Genomic DNA, 20,931 nt, shown 5'->3' with positions numbered 1-20,931 from the left:
CTATCTTATGATATCTTCCATAAGGAGGGGAAAAAAAGGTCATTTAAAATACCAAACAACTCTTTGCCGTGGCGCCTCACGGGGGATCAGCAGCTTCAAGATGAAGCTGAATTATCTCCTTCCCAGCCACTGGCTGCCAAAAGCTCATCGAAGTGGACAGTGAGCGTAAACTTCGAACTTTCTATGAGAAGTGCATGGCAACTGAAGTAGCTGCCGATGCTCTGGGCGAGGAGTGGAAGGGCTATGTGGTCCAGATCAGTGGTGGAAATGACAAACAAGGCTTCCCCATGAAACAAGGTGTCCTGACTCATGGCCGGGTTCGTTTGCTACTGAGCAAGGGGCACTCCTGTTACAGACCCAGGAGAACTGGGGAAAGAAAACGCAAATCAGTGCGGGGTGCATTGTTGATGCCAACTTAAGTGTTCTCAACTTGGTTATAGTAAAAAAAGGAGAGAAAGATATTCCGGGATTGGCTGACACCACGGTGCCTCATCGCCTGGGACCTAAAGAGCAAGCAGAATCCGCGAACTTTTCAATCTCTCAAAAGAAGATGACGTGCACCAGTATGTTGTGAGAAAGCCCCTAAACAAAGAAGGTAAGAAACCTAAGACCAAAGCACCCAAGATTCAGCGTCTTGCTACACCACGAGTCCTCCAGCACAAACGCTGGCGCACTGCTCTGAAGAAACAGCAGACTAAAAATAAGGAGGAGGCTGCAGAATATGCGAAACTTCTGGCCAAGAGAATGAAGGAGGCCAAAGAAAAATACCAGGAGCAGATCACCAAGAGACGCAGGCTGTCTTCCCTGGGAGCATCCACTTCTAAGTCAGAGTCTAGTCAAAACTACGGTTTAAAAATAATGAATAAATAAGATTGGATTTCAAAAATAAATAAAACAAAATACCGAACAGAAACACTTAGCACCAGCAAGAGTGATGCTCTCTAACATTTCCTTCCAGGGAGCCCACTGGCCAGGTACTGCCCTGGCTCCTCCTCACAGGGCAACACAAAAGTCACTGACAGGGCCCGGTGGTGTGGCCTAGCGGCTAAAGTTCTCGCCTTGAAAGCCCCGGGATCCCATATGGGCGCTGGTTCTAATCCTGGCAGCTCCACTTCCCATCCAGCTCCCTGCTTGTGGCCTGGAAAGGCAGTCAAGGATGGCCCAAAGCTTTGGAACCCTGCACCCATGTGGGATATCCAGAAGAGGTTCCTGGATCCTGGCTTCGGATTGGCATAGCATCGGCCGTTGCGCTCACTTGGGGAGTGAATCATCGGACAGAAGATCTTCCTCTCTGTCTCTCCTCCTCTCTGTATATCTGACTTTCCAATAAATAAATAAATCTTTAAAAAAAAAAGTCACTGACAAAGCTACGCCAAGGGAAGACAATGACACCATGGTTGTCAATGTGTGTCTTTAATGATGAATGAGGCTTTTCAAGCCATAGGTGTTTCTAGTTCAACCTCTTCCACATCCGTCAGGACCCAGTATTAATTCACATATTTCCCCTACATTATATAACGTGCTTATTTGAGTACATATAATAACTAGCAAGTACTTGAGTTTCAGTGTGAGTCTGGCATTTTTTCTATACATTACCATGTATTAATTCATTTTGGAGATGAAGAAACTAAGGAACAAAACATCAGTGCTAAAATTGCACCTGTAAATTACCAAAAATGTAGTCAACTGGGTAATTAACATGTTACAAAGTACATTTATATTCCCTAAAATGTCATTTGTTTTTCATTGTTTGCACTTTTTGTTGTGAAGATGCTGAGTATTAATATAGTCTAATTTATTAATCTTTTGTAGATATTGTGTTTCATTACTAGAGAGGCTGCTATACATTTTATACTGCCTTTTAATACTCTTACCAATTTGTTTTTGGTTGAAGTCTTTGCTCCAAATGGCAGCCTGGCTGTCCCAGCCCCATCTGGTGACAGTTCACCTTCCCACCCTGAACTGCAGAGCTAACATTACCTGTTGTTATCTCCCCACGTGTTTTGGGGCCTATTCCGACTCCATGGTATTCCACAGGCCTGTATGTGCAGCTCACACTTTTGCCATTACTGAATCTTCAGCAGCTTTCCTCAGTTACTCAATAAACACTCCCTACCTACTATGGGACAAGCAAATACATAATGCTACAACTGCAGATGGTAGATGTTAGTGAGACCATTAAACCTTCAAAGGTGGCCGTGACCAGAGAAATAAAGCAAGGTGATTATTGAGAACAAGAAAAGACTTCGCTGAAGAGGCGTGTGAGTAACAAACCCAGTGATAAGGAACCAGCTGTGTTAGAAAGGGGAAGGAGAGAAGGTGGGAGGGAGAATGGATGCAAGATAGATCATATTCTTACACCACAAACTGGCCATTATCATGTCTCCAGAATTTAAGGTAAGCATTGGTTCATCCTAGCAAACACTACTTTTAGAAGGTATGATGACAGTATTTTTAGGAGGCCCCCTGCCCAACACACACACGCACCCTTCTCTTTTTGCACCAGCTGCTCCAGGGACTCCCTCAGGACGGAGGATCGCATGGCGCACACGTTGTTGCAGTGTTCCAACAGCGGGTATGGGATCACTGTGCTGCAGATGCGGTTGCGGTGCAGGAAGCGCAGGATCATCGACGCATGAAGGTCAAGGCTTTCCTTTGACTCCGAAAATATATCTGTGAAACCTAAACAGACATCAGACATTTTGATGGCTTTAAAGAAGACACCACAATGGCTCCCATTTCCTCTGCCTGGGAGGCTATCTAAATGAGCTAAAATTAAAACAATCGGGGAGTCTGGCACGATGGTAGCCTACTGGCCAGTCCTCGCCTTGCACACACTGCGATCCCATACGGCCGCTGGTTCTAATCCTGGCTGCCCTATTTCCCATCCAACTCCCAACTTGTGGCCTGGAAAAGCAGTCAAGGATGCTCCAAAGTCTTGGGACCCTGCACCCGCATGGGAGACCAGAAAGAAGTTCCTGGCTCCTGGCTTCGGATCGGCACAGCACCGGCCATTGCGGTCACTTGGGGAGTGAATCATCAGACAGAACAACATTCTCTCTGTCTCTCCTCTTCTATGTGTATCTGACTTTCCAATAAAAATAAATGAATATTGTAAAAAAAAATTCAATACATAACTGCTTTTACAATAAGCTGTATAAGACAACGAGATGATGGCACCATCACAATTCCTGACAGCATTTTAGAATTTGTAATGTGTTTCCACGCACATCATTTCATCTGATCCTCTCCAAGGAGTGTGTGGAAATGGAAGGCGAGGTTCAGGTGACACACCAAGATCTCAACAAGAAAAGAACAAGACTGAGAACAGCTCCCTGCCCCCCACCACACATACTTTTTAAAAAAGATTTATTTATTTGAAAGGCAGGGTTACAGATACACACACAGAGATTCATTCATAACAGCTGGAGCTAGGTCAGTCTGAATCCAAGAGTCAGCAGTTTCTTTCCAGTCTCCCACATGGATCCAGGGGTTCATGGACTTTGCCCATTCTCTGCTGCTTTATTCAAGTGTATTAGCAGGTAGCTGGATTGGAATTGGAGCAGCTGTGAGTCAAACTGGCCTGTACACTGGATACCAATACCATAGGCAGCAGCTTTACTTGCTATGCCTCAGAGCCAGTCTCTTTACTTTCAATACTAGTTATGTAAGAAAACTGGACTGTATCTGACTCCTTACCTCAGCCTGACTCAGCCCGAGGAATGCAGGCATTTGGGGAATGGACCAGGATGGGAAATCTCTGTTTGTCGAACCCTCAGTCTCTTTATTTTTTAAAAAGATTTATTTTTTATTGCAAAGCCAGATAAACAGAGAGGAGAGACGACTGAGAGGAAGGTCTTCCATCTGATGATTCACTCCCCAAGTGACTGAAATGGCCTATGTTGCACCGATCCAAAGCCAGGAGCCAGGAGCTTCTTTCGGGTCTCCCACATGGGTGCAGGAACCCAAGGCTTTGGGTCATTGTTGACTGCTTTCCAAGGCCACAAGCAGGGAGCTAGAAAGGAAGTGGAGCTGCTGGGATTAGAACCGGTGTCCATATTGGATCCCAACACACCCAAGGCGAGGACTTTAGCTGCTAGGCCACTGCGCCGAGTCCAAACCTCTGTCTCTTAAACAAAAAAAAAAGGGGGGGTAGATTTTACTAATTGGAAAAGAGTTTCCATAAGCTGAAATATTTAGCAAATAAATATTTGCATAATAAATGAGTGCAAACAGTGAAGATGCTCTCTTTTCTAGATACTTCAGCACCAAAACACTAAGACATAGAAAGAATCCATGCTAGTGTAAGAATGGAGAGGAATGCTAGAAAACCAAAATTCCACCATGAAGCTAACCTGAGGGGGTGTCAGTTCATCCTGTTACTTTGATAATACATGTATCTCCAACTGGCTGGTAAGAAAGAAGTTTGGGGGGGGAGGGCATAATGGTTTAGCTAGCTAATTCTCCACCTCCAGCAGCATTTCATACAGGTGCTGGTTTGTATCCTGGCTGCTCCACTTCCGGTCCAGCTCTCGGCTTATGGCCTGGGAAGTCAGCAGAGGATGGCTGAGGCCTTGGGTCCCTGCACCAACATGGAAGACCTGGAGGAAGCTCCAGGCTCCAGGCTTTGAATCAGCTAAGCTTAGCTGCAACTGTTACAGCCATTTCAGCAGTGAACCAGTGGATGGAAGATGTTCCTATTCGAGAATCTACCTTTCCAATGAAAATAAATAAATCTTAAAAAATAAATAAAGAGAAGGAGTCTGAGCAGGAAGTTCTGAATGAAAGAACCTTTGGGAGCCTGGCACAGTACCCTAGTAGCCAAAGTCCTCACCTTGCATGCACATGGATCCCATATGGGTACTGGTTGTAATCCCAGCTGCCCTGCTTCCCATCCAGTTCTTGACTTGTGACCTGGGAAAGCAGTCAAGGATGGCCCAAAGCTTTGGGGCCCTGCACCCGTGTGGGATATCCAGAAGAGGTTCCTGGATCCTGGCTTCGGATTGGCATAGCATCGGCCGTTGCGCTCACTTGGGGAGTGAATCATCGGATAGAAGATCTTCCTCTCTGTCTCTCCTCTCTATATATCCGCCTTTCCAATAAAAATAAAATAAATCTTTAAAAAAAAACAATCAAAAGATCTTCCTCTCTCTATATGTCTGACTTTCCAATAAAAATTAAAAATAAATCTTAAAAAAAAAAAAGAGAAAGAGAGAACTAGGCCTTGATCTTTCTCAACCTAATCTTCCCTCTTCCCACAATTACCCAGTACAACATACACCAGGTACGAATTGTTGCTAAGTTCTGTGGTCTCCACTCCTTTTGGCTCTTTCGGAAAATGTCTCTAAGATATCCCAATAAAGCCTTGATGCTGTTAACATGCTGCTAATGAAAGAAAGACTAACAGGCAAATGCAAAGATCTATAGTGGTTACAACAGAACTGAAAAGCAGCTGTTTTTTTTTTTTTAAAGACTGATCTATTTTTATTAGAAACATATCTCCACAGAGAGGAGAGACAAAGATCTTCTACTTGCTAGTTTACTCCCCAAATGGCCACAACACTGGAGCTGAGCTCATCAGAAGCCAGGAGCCAGGAGCTTCTGCCAGGTCTCCCACACAGATACACAGTTCCAAAGACTTGAGCCACACTCTGCTGCTTTCCCAGGCCACAAGCAGGGAGTTAAATCATAAGTGAAGGAGCTGGGACATGAACCAGTGCCATATGGAACGCCAGTTCTGCAAGATGGAGCATTAGCCTACTGGATTACCACACCAGCTCCTTTAAAGTAGAATTTTAACCACCACATAACTAGGGAAAAGCTATTATGTAAAGACTATACTGTTCTATAAAAATTACATAAGCAGTTTCAGAAAAAAATAAAAATACACATTGCTCTTAAGGTATAGAAACGAGGGGCAGATGTTTGCTGAAACCTGCAAGCCATATTGGAGCATGTGAGTTCAAGCCTGTCTCTAATATTTTTTTTTAAAGATTTATTTTTATTATTTTTTTTATTGGAAAGGCGGATATACAGAGAGGAGAGACAGAGAGGAAGATCTTCTCTATGTTGATTTACTTCCCAAGTGGCTGTAACGGTCAGAGTTAGGCCAATCTAAAGCCAGGAGGCAGGAGCCTCTCCTGGATCTCCCATGCAGCTGCTGGGTCCCAAGGCTTTGGGCCATCCTCAACTACATTCCCAGGCCACAAGCAGGAAGCTGGATGGGAAGTGGAGCAGCCAAGATACAAACTGGTACCCATACAGGATCCCAGTGGATAGGATTCCAGTACTAGGCTACCACGCTGGACCTTTGTTTCTACTTCTTAGTTCAACGTCCTGCTAATGTGCACACTGGCAGGCAGCAAGTGATGACAGCTCAAGTATCTGGGCCCTGCCACCCATCTGGGAGACTCAGACTGAATGCCAGGCTCCTGGTTTCATCCTAGTCCATGCACAGTGGAAAACAGTTAGGGAGTAAACCGGAAAATAAAAGCTCTTTGTCTTCCTTTCTCTGTGACTGACTTGATACAAACAAAACAAAAACAAACAAAAAACCCAAACATCATTGCCTAACTCTAGCAGGAGTAAGCCAGAGGGGCGAAGCGTGATCAGACCCACATCTGTGTCCATCACATCTGCTTCGCCTGCACACACTGCTACCCCAGTTATGACAATGAGGACACCAAGCGCACACAGTAGGGACAGTCGTTAGACAAGACAAATACACAAACTTTCCACTTAACCTCAAATTTTTCTCACAAGAAGAAAATATTCCAGCTTCCTGATAATGGGTCAGGGAGGTTAGCAGATGATCTGCCCAAGTGCTTGGGCCCCTGCCACCTGCCGGGGAGACCAGGATGGAGTTCCCAGCTCCTGGCCTCACGCTGGAACAGCCCTATTTAGGCAGGGATGATCGAAGATCGATCTTTCTTTCTTTCTTTCTTTCTTTCTTTCTTTCTTTCTTTCTTTCTTTCTTTCTTTCTTTCTGTCTGTCTATCTGTCTCTCTCTATCCCTCCCTCCCTTATCACTCTGCTTTTTAAATAAATACATATTTTTTACACAGATGCAATGTACAAACACTGCTAAACTTTAAGCCATTTTATTCTTAAAGATCTGAACAATAACTTTCTAAAAACCAAAACAAACCCCCAAACCCACTAAGTGGTTACCCTGTGCTAAACATGGAACCACAACAGAAATAAGAGGGAAGGTGCTTGCTCTCGGAGCTCACAACATAGGAGTGTAGACAGGCACTGCAGAACTGATGAGTTAAAGAATTTCAGTGGTACCATGCCACAAAGAAGAGGCAGGTGCGGAGACGACCTTCCTGGAAGGTCTCAGGAAAGGGACATAAAGAGACGCACCAGGGGACACAGCATGGGGACAAAGGACAGCTCAATCATCACTGCACTGGGGAATGAAACTACAGTAGATGCTAACAGTGAATACTGTTGGGGGAAGTTTGTTTCCCAGTGCCCACAAGCCTGTCTAATTTCAAGCCATCCAACAGTTGAGCTCATTCCTGCTCTAACGGAGCCCTGGGAGAGCCTCACCTGGAACGAGGGAGCAGGCTTGCAGTTGTCTGATGATATGACTCAACTCCCCCTGAAGATTGGCTCCGCTGGAATTCTTGAGGGTTTCCAGCATGCTCTCAGCATCAACTGTACCATCACCCTCAGCATCAAACTGGGCAAAGGCCTACAAGATAAGACATGACAATCAGGTCTGTGCCAAGTCTTTGCAGCAATTCTCAAGATCCTGGCGATTTAAATTTCTTCCGGTTGCAGGAAAAAGAGTTCATTTATCACTCTCCAAACAAGTAAATCCACGGTATTGACCTGGTGTGAAATTTAAAATTTATTCATAAGTGGGCCCAGCACAGTAGCGCAGTGGCTAAAGTCCTTGCCTTGCACATGGCCCGGGATCCCATATGGGTGCCAGTTCTAATGCTGGTGGCCCTGCTTCCCATCCAGCTCCCTGCCTGTGGCCTGGGAAAGCAGTCAAGGACGGCCCAAAGCCTTGGGACCCTGCATCCGCGTGGGAGACCCAGAAGAAGCTCCTGGCTTTGGACTGGCTCAGCTCTGACTGTTGCAGTCACTTGGGGAGTGAATCATCGGACAGAAGATCTTCCTCTGTCTCTCCTCCTCTCTGTATTTGACTTTCAATACAAATACAAAAATCCTTTTAAAAAATTATTTGAAGGGCAGATTTCCAGAGACAGATTCTCCATGTGCTTGTCCACTCCCCAAATGGCTGCAAACACATGGAATATGCCAGGCAGGATTCAGCCAGGAGCCTGGAACTCCGTGCTTGGTTCCCACATGGATGGTAGGAGCCTTAGTCATTGGTTCATCTTCCACTGCTTTCCCAAGCACATCAGCAGAGAACTGTCTCCCAAGCATCTCATCTCTCCTCCAAGAGAGCGATTCCTTCTTCCACAGAATAACTTCGGAACGAAGCATCTACTGAAAACTCTTCCAACTTGGTGCAAAGTACCAAGTACAAAGGAAGAACAAGACGCTGTCACTGGTGTTTAACAGGCAAAACTCCAGACTTTGGTGCTGGCATCCCTTATGGATGCCAGTTCAAGTCCTGGCTGCTCCACCTTTTTTTTTTTTTAAAATAGTTTCAGCTGATTTTTGTTGGTGAGATATGTCTCCTGTAGGCAACAAACAGGTTTGTTTTTTGTTTTTTAAATCTTTACACAGTTGGTTAGGGCACAAAGGGTCAAAGGGCTACAGGTAAGTGGGTAAGACTATTGTTTCCACATTATTGCTTTTCCCCCCCCTGTATCTGGGGTAAAAGAGATAAAGGGGAAAGCCCCACCCATTCTCCCACCCATCCCAGGTCCCCGATGGGGGGCAAGCTCCTAGAGTCCTGCTCAAGTGGTTTTGATAATTCAACAGTTCTGAATTGCTGCCAATCTTGCCATTCCAAGCATGATGAAGTTGCTGCAGAATCCACTGCCCAGATTTTCACTGCCAGCACATGGCTGGGGTAGTTGATTGGTTTGTTCTCTCCTCCGTCCTCTGTTATGGTACCAGGTGTCCTCTGCAGGCTCCACTGTACTGCCAAATCCTCCACTTTCTTCTGGATATGCTGTCCACTGCTCCATCTGAGCCTCTGAGGTGGCTCAGCTTTGACACTTGCACTCCATGGCAGACCATGGAACCTGCACTTCTCTTCATGGTTGGGGTTCTGAGTCCAGCGGTTCGATTGGGGAGATCCCCAAAGAAACTGTATCTGAGGCGATCCCAGGCCAGATTCTTGTGTGTACTTGTCAGTACAGGGCCCAGCACAGTCTGTTGCCCCCAATTAGCTGGTGGTTGCAATTGCTGGGTCGGTTCTGTTTCCAGCCCTGTCTTCCACACGAACTAATGGGTGTTGCAGTCCAGCCTGATTCTGTCTAGCACACACTCAGCCTTTACAAAAACCACTGGGAGCTGCAGCATTGTCAGAGTGACCCACAATAACCCCCACCAGGCCCGCCCCCTGCCCTGGCTCCTGTGCTTGCCTGTGTGTACCACAGATTCATCCAGACTGTCCCACATCCCATTCAGCTCTCATACATGTCAATGGGCATTGAAGCCTAGTTCCATCTAACAAGCTCAACTATCCAGTCCACACACATGCTGGTGGGTGCCGTTCTGTCTAGCCAGGTCTGCCCCAGTCCTGGTTTTCATGCTCTCCAGTGGGAGTGATAACCTAAGAGGGAGGTGCCCACTATTTCCCTCCTGGGCCCACTCCCGGATCATGCCCTCTCCAGGTGGTTCTGCAGTTTAACATGTCAGAATTTGCCCTCAGGCCAGCCTCTGTCAGCTGATGCTGCGGCAAAGCCCAATCAACCCTCACCCAATCTGATTTATGCTTGCCTCAGTAGGGACAGTCAACCGAGCCTGTTACTTTCCTCATCTGGCTCACATGAGGCCTATAGGTGTTGTAGTCCTGCCTGGTCTGCCCCCATCCCAGCTCATGCTCTCCAGTGGGCAAGGTGTTCCAGGAGGGAGCCCTCCACATTGCCCCTACCAGCTTTACTCCCACCCTCCGTGGTTCCTACGTGTGCTGGTTGGGCACTGTGGCCCAGTCTGGTATGGTCTGCCTTGCCTAGGCATCTGCCAATGGGTGTTGTAGCCTAGCCTAGCCTGGCCTAGCCTGGCCTAGCCCGGCCCATCCCCAATTCCAGCTGGTGAGGGTTACAATCTACCCCAGCCCAGCAAGTACCCAATCCCAGCTGTGATATGTACTGGTATGTGCTGCGACCAATCTTGGTCCGATTCACTGTTCTGATGCTTGGATTCGCCAGCAGGTGATGTGAACTGGTTCAGCCTGGTCTGGCCCCGACCTGTGCCAAATGTAAGCCACTAGGTACCTTTCCCTGGCCTGGCCTGGGCTGCTCCTTATCGTGTTCCTTGTGCTCACCTGCAGGGACTGTGTCCTGCCAGAGGAGTTGCCCAGGCTCCTCCATCAGAACCTCTCTCAATGCTAGATTTCGCACATACCGGTAGATCCATGGGCCATCCCTACTCAGTTCACCTCCTGTCCTAGTAGGAATAGTGGCCTTTCCTGACTGGCCTTCAACCCATTCTGGTTCTTACACTTGGATGTTTCAGCCCAGCCAAGGTTCATCCATACCCAGACACAGCTCACACATGGCCCAGTAGGGGAAGAGACCTAGCCTAGTTTGTCCTACATCTACACTGGTCCTGAACTTCAGATGGTGCTGAAGTTTAGCCTGGCTTGGTGTGTCCAGTCCCAGTTCACACATGTGCCAAGGGAAACTGCAGCCATATCCAGCAGCCCCCACTCCAGCCCCCGTGCTCACCAGTGGGAACCCTAACCCAGCTAGGGTGTCCCCTTAACTCCCCAACCAGGCCTGTTCCCAGCTATAGACTGTGTACATGCCAGTGGTTGCTTTGATCCAGCTGGGCATAACCCCTCCCCTGTCTCAGCCTTTGCCTTAGATGCTGTGGCCTGGCATCCTGCCTCATGCAGACCAGGAAGTGTAAGAACCTAGCTCAGCATGACCTGTGCTCCATCTGGATCTCTACTCTTGCTTGTGAGCTAAGGTTTGCTCGGCCCTGCCCAGTCCACCACCTTCCATAACCAACCCATACATTAGCCAGCCAATGGAGCTTCCTTGCCCATCTTGTCCGACCCCCAGGCCTGGACCATGTGATCACCAGCGGGAGCTATGACTCATTAGGGGAGTTTCCCAAGTTCCCCCACTTGACCCACTCCCACACCCAGTTTTCATACATACCAGTGGGTCTTAGGCCAGTGCCTGGCATAGTCTGGCCTTTCATTTGGCCTTGTATGAGCTAGTGAACTTTTGGCTGCTCCACTTTTGATCCCACTCTCTGCTTATGGACTGGAAAAGCAGTGGAGGATGGCTCAAGTCCTTGGGCCCCCATTTCCATGTAGCAGACCCTGAGGAAGCTCCTAGTACCTGGCTTCATATTGGCTTAGCTCTGGCCATTGCAGCCATTTGAGTGAACCAGAGGAAGGAAGATTTCTTTATCTTTGTAACTGCTTTTCAAATAAAAATTTAAAAAAATAAAACAAAAACACAAGAATGAGAAAGTTGTCTCTGAGTAGCTCATTAAGCACTCCTCTATGGACACAAGAGCTAAGGTGATTTATCTGTCACAGGCTTGTTTGTACTTCAATCATAATCTCACTCGCCTTTCACTTTTGAGGGGAAGGGCGATAGTATCATTGTGTTTGTATGTGTGAAACTTACATTACTCACTTGGAAAGCAGAGTGACAGAGGGAGATCTCATTCTCCAAGACCAAGCCAAAGTCAGAAGCCAGGAGTTCCACTCTGGACTCCCACATGGGCCATCTTCTAGTATGGCCCCAGGCACATCACCAGCAAGCTGGATGGACGTCAAGCAGCTGAAACATGAACAGGTGCTTGGATACAGAACACAGGCATAACAGGAAGTGGCTTAACCTACTTTGCCACAATGATAGTGTCTGTGTGTGTTTAAAAAGGTATTAATTTGGGGCAAGTGTGGTGGGGCAACAGGCTAATCCTCCACTCTGTGGCACCAGCATCCCATATGGGTACTGGTGTGTGTCCTGGCTGCTTCACTTCCCATCCAGCTCTCTGCTTGTGTCCTGGGAAAGCAGTCGAAGGCTGAAAGCCTGGGTTCCTGCACCTCTGTGGGAGACACAGAAGAGGCTTCTGGCTTCAGATCAGTCCAGCTCTTGCCATTTGGGGAACAAACCAGGATGGAAGACCTTTCTCTATCTCTCCTTCTCTCTGTAAATCTGCCTTTCCAATAAAAATAATACCTTTTTTAAAAAAAGGTATTGACGTTAATAATACATAATTAAATATTTATAAAATGCTTTGATGCCAAAATTTGCCTCAAAATAGTTTGTAGGGAAGAGGGAGAAAGTAGCTGCAAAGCAGATAAAGTGGCCTTGAATTAGTACTTATTCAAAGTCATTAATAGCTCCATGAGAGTTCAACCTATTCTTATCGGAGTTGTTTTACATCTAAACATTTTCACTGAAAGGGAGAAAAGATTCCCCTTCCTTATATTAGCAGAGGCACGGTGGCTGACTCTCTAAAGGGTATTAGAGTTAGCGGAGCAGGTGTGAGGATTCCGGGTTACCTGTTAGCGAGTTTCAGGTTCCACGTCCCGCAGGGCCCACTAAGGGCAGGCAGGAAGGCAGAAGACTGGCAGTCTTCTCTGGAGAAGCCCTGAGCCAAGGGGACAGGCCCATGGCCACAGCCACTAGGAGCCTGTGGTGAGAGGGCCTAGCTGGCATGTCTCTCAGTGAGGTCCAACCCACCAGGCAGCAAGCCCTTTAGTCCTTTATCTTTTAGTGAGTGGACAGTCCAGGACCATTAAACACCTCAACAAAGTCTACATATGAAACACAGAAAAGCAAGCAGAAGACAGACTATGCAGGCGGAAGAAAATTTTACACGGATGACTGGTAACTGTAGAGAGATGTTTCAAGACACTTCTAGTGCAAACTGACTCACATACTATAAAATTCATCCCTTGTAAGTGAATAATTCAGGAACCAGCCTGGCACAGCAGGTTAAGTCACCACCATGATGCTGGCATCTAATATGGGCATAGGCTCAAGTCCTGGCTGCTCTACTTCTGATCCAACGCTCAGCTAATGCACTTGGGAAAGCAGTGGAAGAAGGCCCAAGTACTAGAGTCCCTGCAGACACATGGGAGACCCAGATGGCGTTCCTGGCCCTTGGCTTCTACTGCCTAGTCCCAGCTGTCTCTTAAAGCCATTGGGGGAATGAATCAGCGGATTGAAAATCTCTTTTTCTTTCTCTCTTTAATTCTGCCTTTTAAGTAAACAAGTAGGGCCCAGTGCAGGAGCCTAATGGCTAAAATGCTTTCCTTGCACATGCTGGGATCCCATAAGGGCACTGGTTTGTGTGCTGGCAGCCCCACTTTCCATCCAGCTCCCTACTTGTGGCCTGGGAAAGCAGTCGAAGATGGCCCAAAACCTTGGGACCCTGCACCAGCATAGGAGACCTGGAGGAATCTCCTGGCTTTGGATCGGGTCAACTCAACTCTGGCCAATATATTTGAGGAGTGAATCATTAGGTGGAATATCTTCCTCTCTGCCTTTTCAATAAAAATAAAACAAATAAGAATAAAAATGAAACTGATTCGGCAGTCACACTGGAAGCCAGAAGCTAATGGAAGTGGGGCCATCACACGTGTGTGTGTGTGTGTGTGTGTGTGTGTGTGTGTGTGTGTGTGAGAGAGAGAGAGCGCGCATATGGGGGTGTACATGCATGTGAGCTCACACATGGAGGGGCCAGGAAAGCTTTTTAAGTCAATACTCAGCCACAATCCCATCAACTGCAAGAGAATAAGACAAAGACATTCGCTTGTACCCCAAGTTGTCAAAAACCAAACTATTTATTCTTAGACTGGATTACTTTTATTAATACACACATCGAGTTATTGAACATGGTGACTCCGTGTCCACTTCTTGTGCAGATGGCACTTGCAGGTACACAGATGCAGATTTCTAGAGTCATCAGATATTTACTTGAAAAGATTCTTCAACAGCAGTTTGGTATTGAGTCTCCTCATCTAGCTGAAGATTCACAAATTCTCCATAATCAAATTGATGCCTTCGATTAGGATGACTGAAGAAATTTCTAGTAATCTGCGTAGGATCTCCGCAAGGAAGAGACACACAAATAGGACATGTCACAGGAACTATCTGAAATAGGCAATTACTGCTACGTGATCCAATAAACGCTGTCTGCTAAGACGATTCTTGACACAGGGACACTTAAAGGTGGGATGTCCAGAAGCACTTGTATTCTCTTGGCAAGTTTCTGTGGTGTCTGACGGAGATGTTTCCCTCCTATTACTGTTCCCTCCTGAATCTTGGGAAATCTGTAAGTTTGGAATGATAGAAGAAACACCATATTCATCTTGATACTTCTTGCAAGATTCATAATGATGTCTCATGCGATAGAATTTAATCTGTTTTGCACAGCATCTGCAGCTACCAGAAAACTTCCTCATGATATTTTCAAGGTCTAAGGCCCATTCGGGACATGCTCTTTCTTTTCTAGTCACATTTCCACAACACAGGGGACAACATATTCCACCTTCTCTCATTGCAGTCTGGAAACATTTTCTACAGAAAATGTGCTGACAGGCCGCGGTCTGGGCCGGTGTTTTGAGCACCTCCTGACAGACAGGACAGTAGAAATCACCTTTGGTATAAGATGCGGCCGTGGAAAGCTCCTCGGCCATGACAGGAGATGGCACAGGTGGCAGAGCCGGAGGCAGGAGCAGCGACTGAGGTGGCGGTGGCAGCCCGGGGCCCGATACCGTGTGCACCAAAACCCAAACTTTAATACTCCCTTTTGGGCCTGGCGCAGTGGCCTAGCGGCTAAAGTCCTTGTTGTGAATGCACCAAGATCATATACGGTCGCCGGTTCTAATCCCGGCAGCTCCCTTCCCATCCAGCTCCCTGCCTGTGGTCTGGGAAAACAGTTGAGGACAGCCCAGGGCTTTGGGACCCTGCACCCGCGCGGGAGACCCGGAAGTCTCCTGGCTTCGGATCAGCATAGCATCGGCCCGTTGCGCTCACTTGGGGAGTGAACCATCAGTTGGAAGATCTTCCTTTCTCTTGCTCCTCCTCTCTGTATATCTGGCTTTGCAATAAAAATAAAATAAATCTTTTAAAAAAAAGAGAGAGACAAAACCCAAACTCCCAAGTGAATTTCTTTGAGATGGTACCCGCACAGCAGGGCAGACCCAGAGAACAGCAGCCTGCATTAAAGTAGATCAGAAAGGATCTCCTGAGATCCTTAACTATAACAATTTTGAAAAGAGATTTATATTTAGGGCCCAACTTCTCTCTGTAAATCTAAGTAAAAAAGACTAAATCTTAAAAAAAAAAAAAAAAAGGGAGAAAATTTTTAAACATCTCTTTTAAGCATTAGATGAGTTACATGCGTTTTGAAACTTCTTTTTAAGGCAGTGTAAGAGTAGGGAGAGCATTCTAATCCAGCCCTTGGGACGCCCACATCCAAACAGCAATGCCTGGGAGCAAGTCCTGCCTGATCTTCTACAATCTGCATGTTGTTTCGGTAATAATAAAGGGTAACAAAAAATATTTTTTATTGGAAAGTCAGATTTAGAGAGAGAAGGAAAACAGTGAGAAAGATCTTCCATCTGCTGGCTCACTCCCCAAGTGGCTGCAATGGCTAGGAGCTGAGTCAATACGAAGCCAGAAGCCAGAAACCTCCTTCAGGTGTCCCACATGGGTGCAGGATCCCAGGGCCTTGGGCCGTCCTCGACTGCTTTCCCAGGTCACAGGCAGGGAGCTGGATGGGAAGTGGAGCTGCCAGGATTAGAACTGGCACCCATATGGGAAAGTGGGGTGTGCAAGGCAAGGACTTTAGCCACTAGGCCATAGCAGCAGGCCCTTTTTTCTTTATTTTTGACAATCTTTACATGGTTATTTAGGGCACAAAGGTTCAAGGAGCAGAGAAAGTGGGTAAGACTATTATTTCTACATTCTGAAAATAACACTTGCATGCCTCAAGGGCTGAGGGGCCTGGAGCAGGTGTTACCTACTCGGCTGGGAATGGCAAACAGATTAGGAAACTGAATGTGTGCACTAGATTCCCCAGCACCCTGCAAAGCATTTCGTATGTAGAAATTAATGATTCCTTCTTAACAGTAACTACTCGTTATTAAGCTCCTTGTTCTGTACAAGCAGGCCAGGTACGCAGCCTGAGGTCACAGAACCAGTGTCTGAATCTGAGAATTTGACTCCGGGGTTCTTTGCATTTTAGAGACCAAGCACCTGAAGCCTCTCTTTGGGGTTGGCATTGTGGGCCAGTAGGTAAAGTAACTGCCTACACCATCATATTGGAATGCCAGTCTGAATCCTGGTTCAAGTCCTGGCTGCTCTACTTCCAACCCAGATCCCTGCCAACGCACCTGGGAAAGCAGTGGGAGAAGGCCTGAGTACCCAGGTTCCTACCACTCAAAACTGAAACCTAGAAAGAGCTCTGGGCTCCTGGCTTCAGCCCGGCCCAGCCCTGGTTCTTGTAGCTGTTTGAGGAATGAACCCACACCTGAAGGAATCTGTCTCTTCCTTTCTCACTGAGTCACTCTGCCTTTCAAATAAACAAATCTTAAAAAACTGTGAGGTCCTGTGCTTTTCTCCGTTCGCAGAACCTGCTCTCTGCCCCGTGCCTAGGCTAACTCACTGTCAGCCCTGCAAGTGAGACTCCCTCAAAATCTCAAGGCAGCACCCAATCCCACACCTCAAGGCCTACCGCACCTGCAAGTGCTGCAGGGTTCACACTGGCCCATGTAACTATTTATTGCTAACAAAAAAAAATTATATATAAGCAGGGCTATAAAACTAATGACACTTTTGTTATTTTCACACAGATTCTCATGCTCTTCCAGCAGTTAATGAACACAAAAGAGCTTTCCTTTTTAAAAATTGTTTTTATTTTTGATGATTTTTACACGGTTGATTAGGCAGATCAGGGACAAGGGATACAGGAAAGTGGGTGAGATCACCATTTCCATGTTCTCTTTTTCCTTCCTGTATCTGGGGGAAGAGGAGAGACAAGGAGAGAAGCCACACCCAACCTCCCAAACACCTCGGTACCCTGGAATAGAGGACAGCCACCGACACCACCACCAAGGTCCCCCGTGTGGGGCATGCTCTGAGGGGCCTGCTCAAGAGGTTTAGATAGTTCAACAGTTCTGAAAGTGCCAATCTCGCCATTCCAAGCACGATAAAATCTCTCCAGAATCCACTGGCTGACATAGTTCACCTTAGAGTCTCCGTTTGCCCAGGTGTTCATTGCCAACACTTGGCCAGGGTAGTTGATCGGTTTGCTCTATCCTCCATCTTCTGTTATGGTACTAGGTGTCCTCTGCAGACTCCAATGTACTGCTGTATCCTCCATGTGCACCTGGATATGCTATCCACTGCTCGGTCTAAGCCACTGAGGAGGTCTGACTCCACGGTAAGACCATGGAACCTGCAATTCTCTCCATGGTTGGGGTTCTGAGTCCAGCAATTCAGTTGGGGGGATCCCCAGAGAAACTTTATGAGGTGATTCCAGTCCTGATTCTTGTGTGTGCTTGCCAATACAGGGTCCCCAGCATAGTCCGTCACCCCAATCAGCTTATGCATATGCTGGTGGTTCCAATTGCTGGGCCAGTTAATACAAACAACTTTCAAATAAACAAAAACCCAAGACATTCTGGCTGAGGAAAAAACACAGCTTCACCCAACAAATGTGGCACAGGACTGCTGTGGGTCCCATGGTGTGGAGTCCATGCATGAACTACCCTAAGAGCTAGCTAGCATTTACTGAGCATTTCCTATGCACCAGGCAGAGTTCTAGTACTTCCCATGAATAAAGTTCTATTTTAAACAACAACCCCAAAGGCAGACACCTCCTTTTGATGGGTGAGGTATTATGACAAGTAGATGCCAGTCTTGCGTTACCCGATCCACACTATCAACCATTAGCAGACAGTGGAGGAGCTCCAGTGGCGCAATCGGTTAGCGCGCAGTACTTATACAGCAGACAGTGGAGAGACCAGAAGCCCAGAGAGGGAAGGCCATTCTGAGAAAAGCAGTTGAGCTGTAGTGGATAACCATGAGCTCAAGCACAGCAAAAGGCGACAGAGTGTGAGCAAGATACAGAGCGCACAGCACACCTCAAGCACAACGACCTGCTCAGTGTGGCTGGAAAGGAGGCCTGAGCAGGAGATGGTGAGAGGGCAGAGGTCATCACAGAGAGAACCCACAGCAGGCGCAGCAGCCAAGATATGGCCCAGAGGGCACCGTGAGGCCACTGCAGAATCTCAAGGTGCAGGGAGCTCGTGGTCCCAGAGCCACAGAAACTCTCCCATTGGGGTGGCCTGGGAGTCTCATACACTACGTGCCCTTGTGCTGCCTCAACCCTTTCCCAGCATCTCCCGTTACACCACATCAGTGCTGGGGAGTTCATGTGCTCTGGTTAGTTCCAACAGCAGTAGCCCCTGTACTGAATGGAAATGTGCCTCTCCCAGTTACCCCCATGGGGTCATTCAGAACACATCTGCTCCTTCTGCTCCAAGACAACCTGCAGTTTACCATGTCATCAGGTGCACATCCTAAGTTTCTTCCAAACCGTCCATTCCTCACCCAGTTCCCCATCTGGAAGGTCTTTTGTCTCAGTCCCAGCCTCTGGGGTTCTTGGGAGTGTGCCAATTAACCTTAATGGGGCTTCTCAGGGGTTACTGACTGATGGATGCACTATAGGAAATGCATTTTCAGAGATGGCACTGTGGCAAAGTGGGTTAATCCGCCATCTGCAGCACCAGCTGCTCCATTTCCAATCCAGGTCCCTACTAATAATCCTGGGAAGGCAAAGGAAGACTGACCTAGTGCCTGGACCCCTGAGGCCACATGGAGACCTGGAATAAGCTCCTGGCTTCAGAGCAGCCCAGCCCTGAGTGTTGTGGTCAATTTGGGGAGTGAACCAGGACATGGACAATTTCTGTCTTACATCTCTCTCTATATATGTAACTCTGTCTTTCAAACAAACAAAATAACTCTTAAGAAAAAGAAATGCGGGCCCGGCGCGATGGCGCAGTGGTTAAGGTCCTCGCCTTGCACGCCCGGGATCCCATATATGGGCACCGGTTCTAATCCCGGTGGCCCCTCTTCCCATCCAGCTCCCCGCTTGTGGCCTGGGAGGGCAGTCGAGGAGGGCCCAAAGCGTTGGGACCCTGAATCATCGGATGGAAGATCTTCCTCTCTGTCTCTCCTCTCTGTATATCCGCCTTTCCAATAAAAATAAAATAAATCTTAAAAAAAAAAAAAAGAAAAAGAAATGCGTTTAACACCACGACCCAGTACATAAGTAAGTTCAATTGATTTTGAAGCAATATAATACTTCGTCTCAGCAGATACAACATAACGTTAGCTGCAGTTCCCTTCTATTCTGTTTCACTTTTTTAACATGCAAGTTAAGATTCACTATACAGATTCCAAACCCACTACAGCAACCTGAAGCACCCTACCTTGCAATACAGGGCCCCAAGCTCAATATTCCCAGTGCAGTCCAACCGCACACAGAGCGATGCTCCTGGGTCCTACGGAACTAGGCCCTGACTTGTAGCCCACTTTCTCCTTATTCAGGAGCCCTCTTTTCCCACGACATGCTCTGCGAGCCACACAGTCAGACTGAGAGGAAGCCTGGATTACAGGAGCCGGGCAGCTTTAGCAGCAACCTCTGTGAAACCCGGGTAAGATCCCTGGCCGCCCTGAATCTCAATTCTGCATCTTGCCCGGCCTTCGCCCTGCGGCTTGTTGTACGGAAGTTCACAAACAAGACAACAGCCCGCCAGCTACTATTACACTCTAGTTAGGAAGTCACACTGATCCACCTGCAGACAAGAAACAGGAATGCGGGCTGGCTGGCCTCGGCCTCAGGGCAGCAGTAGGAAGGACTCACACCCTCTCATTCCAGCTTAACCTCCTTAACCACTATCAGGATGAGGACCGCACAGTGGACATGAAAACAGACTGCATAATCAGCACACACCAGCAGAAATGTGGGCACAGCCCAGCAGAACTTCAACAGGAAGGGCGCATGCTGGTTCACACTGAGAAACACACTCCATCAGAAGTCAGCACAGAGTCTGGATCTGGTCCCAGTTCCATCACTGGCTGACCACTCTGCCTGGCCACTTAAGGCCTCAGTTTATCCACCTGTAAGACTGAATAAATAAGGGCCCAGCGGCGTGGCCTGGCGGCTAAGGTCCTTGCCTTGAACGCGCCAGGATCCCATATGGGCGCCGGTTCTAATCCCGGCGGCTCCACTTCTCGTCCAGCTCCCTGCTTGTGGCCTGGGAAGGCAGTCGAGGACGGCCCAAAGCTTTGGGACCCTGTACCCGTGTCAGATGTGTGGGATACCCAGAGGAGGTTCCTGACTCCTGGCTTCGGATCGGCATAGCATCAGCCATTGCGCTCGCTTGGAGAGTGAGTCATTGGACGAAGATCTTCCTCTCTGTCTCTCCTCCTCTCTGTCTATCTGACTTTCCAATAAATAAATAAATCTTAAAAAAAAATAATATATTGTCACAAAGAGACTGGGGAAACAGCAAAGAGGGTCAGAAACAAAGTCACAACATTTTGGGGCAACTATATGTACAAAACATAGTTCTAGTTGTTTCACATGAGCAAATTATTTAATCCCCACTCCAATCAAGTGAAGCAGATGCTACTAGCTCATTTTATGGGTGAAGTCACTGAGATACAGAGAACAGCTACCAATAGCACCTGACTTGAGGTCTGGAGGAAGCAGGCTTTGCCCACAGGCAGGGCAGCTCCAACTACCTGCAGCTCCATCTAAAGAAGCACTGGGCAATGGAGAGTCGTA

The 20,931-nt window shown here is 47.5% G+C and overlaps 2 protein-coding genes and 1 pseudogene across 2 annotated transcripts in view; 1 reads left to right on the top strand and 2 right to left on the bottom strand.

Moving 5' to 3' along the window:
* The window catches only part of ZZEF1 (zinc finger ZZ-type and EF-hand domain containing 1), a 110,645-nt gene that overhangs the window by 81,736 nt on the left and 7,978 nt on the right, over positions 1 to 20,931 (bottom strand). Inside the window, exons 2-3 of the mRNA XM_041001356.1 lie at positions 7,555 to 7,699; positions 2,488 to 2,682 (exon numbers count right to left, since the gene is read on the bottom strand). Coding sequence (XP_040857290.1) covers positions 2,488 to 2,682; positions 7,555 to 7,699 — 340 coding nt within the window. The remainder of the gene's footprint in view (positions 1 to 2,487; positions 2,683 to 7,554; positions 7,700 to 20,931) is intronic.
* LOC121170283 lies at positions 101 to 878 on the top strand (annotated as a pseudogene).
* LOC121170284 (E3 ubiquitin-protein ligase RNF138-like) lies at positions 14,136 to 14,897 on the bottom strand. Its single transcript, XM_041001357.1, has 2 exons — positions 14,377 to 14,897; positions 14,136 to 14,328 (listed from the first exon to the last, which is right to left on the bottom strand). Exons 1-2 carry the CDS (start codon positions 14,765 to 14,767, stop codon positions 14,219 to 14,221), a joined length of 501 nt encoding a protein of 166 aa, XP_040857291.1. The 5' UTR covers positions 14,768 to 14,897; the 3' UTR covers positions 14,136 to 14,218.

The sequence above is a fragment of the Ochotona curzoniae genome, unplaced genomic scaffold (genome assembly GCF_017591425.1).
Source record: "Ochotona curzoniae isolate NIBS_2020 unplaced genomic scaffold, NIBS_Ocur_1.0 scaffold_2453, whole genome shotgun sequence".
Taxonomy (NCBI): Eukaryota; Metazoa; Chordata; class Mammalia; order Lagomorpha; family Ochotonidae; genus Ochotona; species Ochotona curzoniae.
This window is presented reverse-complemented; position numbering and strand designations above follow the sequence as displayed.